Source organism: Oncorhynchus tshawytscha, linkage group LG13 (genome assembly GCF_018296145.1).
Source record: "Oncorhynchus tshawytscha isolate Ot180627B linkage group LG13, Otsh_v2.0, whole genome shotgun sequence".
NCBI classification, from domain to species: domain Eukaryota; kingdom Metazoa; phylum Chordata; class Actinopteri; order Salmoniformes; family Salmonidae; genus Oncorhynchus; species Oncorhynchus tshawytscha.
In genome coordinates, this window is record NC_056441.1 from 65,973,251 (window position 1) to 65,979,798 (window position 6,548).

The 6,548-nt window shown below is 43.6% G+C and overlaps 1 protein-coding gene across 2 annotated transcripts in view; it reads left to right on the plus strand.

The window, feature by feature from the left end:
- LOC112266134 (membrane-associated phosphatidylinositol transfer protein 3-like) overlaps nucleotides 1-6,548 on the plus strand; it is a 130,604-nt gene that overhangs the window by 121,961 nt on the left and 2,095 nt on the right. For both annotated transcript variants that reach the window (XM_042296207.1, XM_042296208.1), the window contains exons 17-20: nucleotides 10-193; nucleotides 648-776; nucleotides 970-1,360; nucleotides 6,496-6,548. The exon at nucleotides 6,496-6,548 is cut by the window's right edge and continues 2,095 nt beyond it. In XM_042296207.1, coding sequence (XP_042152141.1) covers nucleotides 10-193; nucleotides 648-776; nucleotides 970-1,293 — 637 coding nt within the window. In that variant the 3' untranslated portion in view covers nucleotides 1,294-1,360; nucleotides 6,496-6,548. The remainder of the gene's footprint in view (nucleotides 1-9; nucleotides 194-647; nucleotides 777-969; nucleotides 1,361-6,495) is intronic.

Consider the following 6,548-nt stretch of genomic DNA (forward strand, 5'->3'; position numbering starts at 1 on the left):
TGTGTCCAGACACTGGCAGGACCTGGGCTATCTTATCATCTACATCACAGGGAGGCCAGACATGCAGAAGCAGCGTGTGGTGTCATGGTTGTCCCAACACAACTTCCCCCAGGGCATGATCTTCTTCTCTGAGGGCCTGGTCCACGACCCACTGAGACAGAAAACCATCTTCCTCAGGAACCTAGTGCAGGAGGTACAATACCTTCAAAATAATGTGGATATCTTTTTCTTTCTATATCGACTCCTTCTCTTTGTGTATGTCTCTTCCTCTCTTTCTCTCTCACACCCTCTATATGTCTCTCACTCTATTTTTTCTCTCCCTTTCTCTCTCTCTCTTCTTCTTCTCTCTTTCTCTTCTTCCCCTATTTCTCACGTACACTTCTTAGGTTCTCATATTGACATTGACTTTGTAGGCACAGCAGTATAACCTCTGGTCGCACTGCATGAAAGTGCCAAACCCATCATCAAGTGTTACTTCCCCCCCCCTCCCTCTCTGTCTCTTTCTTTCTTTCTCTCTCTCTCTCGCTCCCTTCATCCATCTCTCTCTTTCTTTCTTTCTTTCTTTCTTTCTTTCTCTCTCTCTCGCTTTCCCTCTCTGTCTCTCTCCCTTTTTCTCTCTTTCTCCTCTCCCTCTCTCTCTCTGCCAGTGTCACATTAAGATCAACTCAGCCTATGGCTCCATGAAGGACATCTCCGTGTACAACATGCTGGGTCTGAGTCCTTCCCAGATTTATATTGTGGGCAGGCCTTCCAAGAAGTACCAGAATCAATGTCAGGTAGACATCAGTACACTCTTCTACTTTTCTTTAACGATCAAGCGAATGGCATTGATTCACTAATAGTTATCGATCTTGTTTTGATGTATCTATTCTGGTCTGTCTTTCCTGTCACTCTCCATCGCTATCTACCTGTTTAGTCTTCTATTCTTTTATCTAACATGGCCTCTCTCTCTCTCTCTCTCTCTCATAGTTCCTAAGTGATGGCTATGCAGTGCACCTCTCCTCACTGCAGTTTGGCCACCGGGCCAGACCCAAGAAGCTTTCCTCAGTACGCATGGTCCTGAAGAAAGGCTCCTTTGGCCTCTCTGCCAAACCTGACTTCCTGTGTAAACGCACCCACCTGAGGAGAACCATGTCTGTCCAACACCCTGATCCTCCCTGCACCCCCAACCCCAAGCCTGAGCGGGCCCAGAGCCAACCAGAGTCTGACCAGGACCCCGGGGGAGGAGGGGGGGGCGGCGGCCATGGTGTCTGGGGGCGGGCCTCCATGCACCGTGGAGAAACGACACCCTGACGGACAGAGAGAGATGGAGGGATGATGGAAGAGGAGGAGGACAGGGGTCTCAGTGTCCAGGGTCAAGGTGAACATTCACACTTAAATGGTTTAAATTGCCCTATATTATACTCCTAGAACTGTATGATCATACCATCTCTATAATAGCAACACACTGAAAATATCCCCCCAGAACCTGTTTCTGTGTTGGTGTACTTGAGGCTATGAAAATACCTCGTTCCCTCTTCCATTGTGTAATTTGTGTAGACTGCAGCATATGGGCAATTATGTAATGTGAATAAATGATTAATTTAGAATAATTTAGATATTGACTTTTTGCTCTTCAGCATTGTGGCCTAACCCTAAGCCTAAGCCTAGGCTTTGAGAACATAAGGCTTTGAAAGCTTTGACTCCAAGCTGTGTTCTCTAGTGCAGCCAATAAATGTTCACCTTGATTTTGTTATGTTTTGTGGTGTGGTACACAAGGGTCATCACAGCTGGAATAGGAGCTGCAGACGGCTTGATTTTGTTATGTTTTGTGGTGTGGTACACAAGGGTCATCACAGCTGGAATAGGAGCTGCAGACGGCTTGATTTTGTTATGTTTTGTGGTGTGGTACACAAGGGTCATCACAGCTGGAATAGGAGCTGCAGACGGCTTGATTTTGTTATGTTTTGTGGTGTGGTACACAAGGGTCATCACAGCTGGAATAGGAGCTGCAGACGGCTTGATTTTGTTATGTTTTGTGGTGTGGTACACAAGGGTCATCACAGCTGGAATAGGAGCTGCAGACGGCTTGATTTTGTTATGTTTTGTGGTGTGGTACACAAGGGTCATCACAGCTGGAATAGGAGCTGCAGACGGCTTGATTTTGTTATGTTTTGTGGTGTGGTACACAAGGGTCATCACAGCTGGAATAGGAGCTGCAGACGGCTTGATTTGAATTATTATAATTTTTTTAACTTTACCCCTTTTTCTCCCCGATTTCGTGGTATTCAATTGGTAGTTACAGTCTTGTCTCATCGCTGCAACTCTCGTTCAGACTCAGGAGAGGCGAAGGTCGAGAGCGATGTTTCCCCTGAAACATAACTCAACCAAGCCGCACTGCTTCTTGACACAATGGAAACACCGTACACTTAATGACCGTGTCAGCGTGCATGCACCTGGCCCGCCACAGGAGTCCCTAGAGCGCGATGTGACAAGGACATCCCTGCCAGCCAAACCCTCCACTAACCCGGGCGACGCTGGGCCGATTGTGCGCTGCCCCATGGGTCTCCCAGTCATGGCCGGCTGCGACAGAGCCTGGACTCGAACCAGGATCTCTAGTGGCACAGCTAGTGCGATGCAGTGCCTTAGACCACCGCGCCACTTGGGAGGCCCAGACATTATGATTTATACAGCTAAACAAAATAATAATAATAACAGCTTTACTGTCTGAGAGAAGGGGAGAGGGGCAGAGAGGGAGAGAAGACAGAGATGGAGCGAGAGAAAGATAAAACTGAAAAAGTGAAACATGGAGAGAGAGACTGCAGTCAGAAAGATGGAGAGAGAGGAAAGAGAACGAGAGATGGAGAAAGAAAGCAGGCAGGAAGATATAGAGGTAGGGGGAGAGCAGACAGAGAGAAACGGAGAGAGAGCAGCGATCAGTCTGTATACTCCCTCATAAATATTCATGCAGGAACATGAGGTAGCTGTGCTATTATTAGAAACAGTTCCTTTATTTTCAAAGCCCACTGCCTCCTATTTTCCCATTTAACAGAGCCGAAATCCACTCATTTCTAGATTTGGGAATAGTGTTTCTGGAATTAAGGAGATTGGAGCATGGGTACTGTGTCACTTCAGTGGACCTGTAGGAACTAATCTACACTGAACAAAAATAGTCATGTGAAGTCCATGGATTGAAGCCTAATTTATTTATTTAAATGTATTTATATCGACTGATTTCCTTATATGAACTATAACTCGGCAAAATCATAGAAATTGTTGCATGTTGCGTTTATATTTTTGTTCAGTATAGTTGTCTTTCGTTGGTCACGGTAATGCACAGGTGTATAGGATAATTCACTGTTCACTGTTCACTTACAGTGCATTCGGAAAGTATTCAGGCCCCTTCCCTTTTTCCACATTTTGTTACGTTACAGCCTTATTCTAAAATGTATTAAATATGATTATTTCTTCATTAATCTACACACAATATCCCATAATGACAAAGTGCAATAAGGTTTTTAGAAATTTGAGCAAATGTATTGAAATGGAAAAACAGAAATACTTTATTTACATAAGTATTCAGACTCTTTGCTATGAGACTCAAAATTTAGATCAGGTACATCCTGTTTCAATTTTTCATCCTTGAGATGTTTCTACATCTTGATTGGAGTCCACGTGATAAATTCAATTGATTGGATATGATTTGGAAAGTAATTGTCAGAGCAAAATACCAAGCCATGAGGTCGAAGGAATTGTCCCCAATTTATTTTTGCTGCGTTGAAGGTCCCAAAGTACACAGTGGCCTCCATCATTCTTGAATGGAAGAAGTTTAGAACCACCAAGACTCTTCCTTGAGCTAGCCGCTGGCCCAACTGAGCAATCGGGGGAGAAGGGTCTTGGTCAGGGAGGTGACCAAGAACCCGATTGTCACTCTGACAGAGCTCCAGAGTTACTCTGTGGAGATGGGAGAACCTTCCTGAAGGACAACCACCTCTGCAACACTCCATAAATCAGGCATTTATGGTAGAGTGGCCAGACTGATGCCACTCCTCAGTAAAAGGCACATGACAGCCCGCTTGGAGATTGCCAAAAGGCACATAAAGGACTATCAGACCATGAAAAACAAGACTCTCTGGTCTGATGAAACCAAAATGAAACTTTTTGGCCTGAATGCTAAGCTTCACGTCTGGAGGAAACCTGGCACCATCCCTATGGTGAAGCATGGTGGTGGCATCATCATGCTGTGGAGGTGTTTAAAGCGGCAGGGACTGGGAGACACGTCAGGATCGAGGGAAAGATGAACGGAGCAAGGTATAGAGAGATCCTTGATGAAAACCTGCTCCAGAACTCTCAGGACATCAGACTGGAGTGAAGGTTCACCTTCCAACAGAACAACGACCCTGAGCACACAGCCAATACAATGCAGGAGTGGCTTAAGGACAAGTCTCTGAATGTCCTTCTGTGGCCCAGCCAGAGCCCAGACGAACCCGATCGAACATCTTTGGAGAGACCTGAAAATAGCTGTGCAGCAATGCTCCCAATCCAACCTGACAGAGCTTGAGAGGATCTGCAGAGAAGAATGGGAGAAACTCCCCAAATAAAGGTGTGCCAAGCTTGTAGCGTCATACCCAATAAGACTCAAGGCTGTAATTTTATGTAAAATATGGAAATGTGTTATATTTCAGTTTTTTTTTTATGTTATATATTTGAAGTCGGAAGTTTACATACACTTAGGTTGGAGTCATTAAAACTCGTTTGTCAACCACTCCACACATTTCTTGCTAACAAACTGTAGTTTTGGCAAGTCAGTTAGGACATCTACTTTGTGCATGACACAAGTAATATTTCCAACAATTGTTTACAGACATTATTTCACTTATAATTCACTGTATCACAAATTCAGTGGGTCAGAAGTTTACATATTAAATTGACTGTGCCTTTAATTAAACAGCTTGGAAAATTCCAGAAAATTATTTCATGGCTTTAGAAGCTTCTGATAGGCTAAATTACATAATTTGAGTCAATTGGAGGTGTACCTGTGGATGTATTTCAAGGCCTACCTTCAAACTCAGTGCCTCTTTGCTTGACATCATGGGAAAATCTAAAGAAATCAGCCAAGATCTCAGAAAAACATGGGAGCAATTTCCAAATGCCTGAAGGTACCACGTTCATCTGTACAAACAATAGTATGCACTATAAACACCATGGCACCACGCAGCCTTGTTACCGCTCAGGAAGGAGACACGTTCTGTCTCCTAGAGATGAACGTACTTTGGTGCGAAAAGTGCAAATCAATCCCAGATGAACAGCAAAGGACCTTGTGAAGATGCTGGAGGAAACAGGTTCAAAAGTATCTATATCCACAGTAAAGCGAGTCCTATATTGACATAACCTGAAAAGCTGCTCAACAAGGAAGAAGCCACTGCTCCAAAACTGCCATAAAAAAAGCCATGCTACAGTTTGCAACTTCACACGGGGACAAAGATTGTACTTTTTGGAGAAATGTCGTCTGGTCTAATGCAACAAAAATAGAACTGTTTGGCCATAATGACCATTGTTATATTTGGAGGAAAAAGGGGGAGGCTTGCAAGCCGAAGAACACCATCCGAACCGTGAACCACGGGGGTGGCAGCATCATTTTGTGGGGGTGCTTTGCTGCAGGAGGGACTGGTCCACTTCATAAAATAGATGGGATCATGAGGAGGGAAAATTATGTGGTTATATTGAAGCAACATCTCAAGACATCAGTCAGGAAGTTCAAGCTTGGTCGCAAATGGATCTGCCAAATGGACAATGACCCTAAGCATACTTCCAAAGTTGTGGCAAAATGGCTTAAGGAAAACGAAGTCAAGGTATTGGAGCGGCCATCACAAAGCCCTAACCTCAATCCTATAGAAAATATGTGGGCAGAACTGAAAAAGCGTTTGCGAGCAAGGAGGCATACAAACCTGACTCAGTTACACCAGCTCTGGGAAGCATGTGGAAGGCTACCCGAAATGTTTGACCCAAGTTACACAATTTAAAGGCAATGCTACCAAATACTAATTGAGTGTACGTTAACTTCTGACCCACTGGGAATGTGATGAAAGAAATAAAAGCTGAAATAAATCATCCTCTATTATTATTCTGACATTTCACATTCTTAAAATAAAGTGGTCATCTTAACTTACCTAAAACGGGGAATTTTTACTAGGATTAAATGTCAGGAATTGTGTAAAACTGAGTTCAAATGTATTTGGCTAAGGTGTATGTGAACTTCCAACTTCAACTGTATACATTTGCACAATTGTCTAAAAACCTGTTTTCGCTTTGTCATTATGGAGTATTGTGTGTAGATTGATCAGGGGAAAAAACAATTTAATCCATTTTAGAATAAGGCTGCAACGTAACAATATTTGGATAAAGTCAAGGGGTCTGAATACCTTCTGAATGCATTGTATATATACTGTATGTGGCTTTGGGATTTGATTGGAATTTGAACCACTATACTAACTGAATCTCTCTTTCTTTTGGCAGTGTCGTCACCTATATTGGATCTTCTGCTGGTATCAGTTGTGTTAACCTCCTGC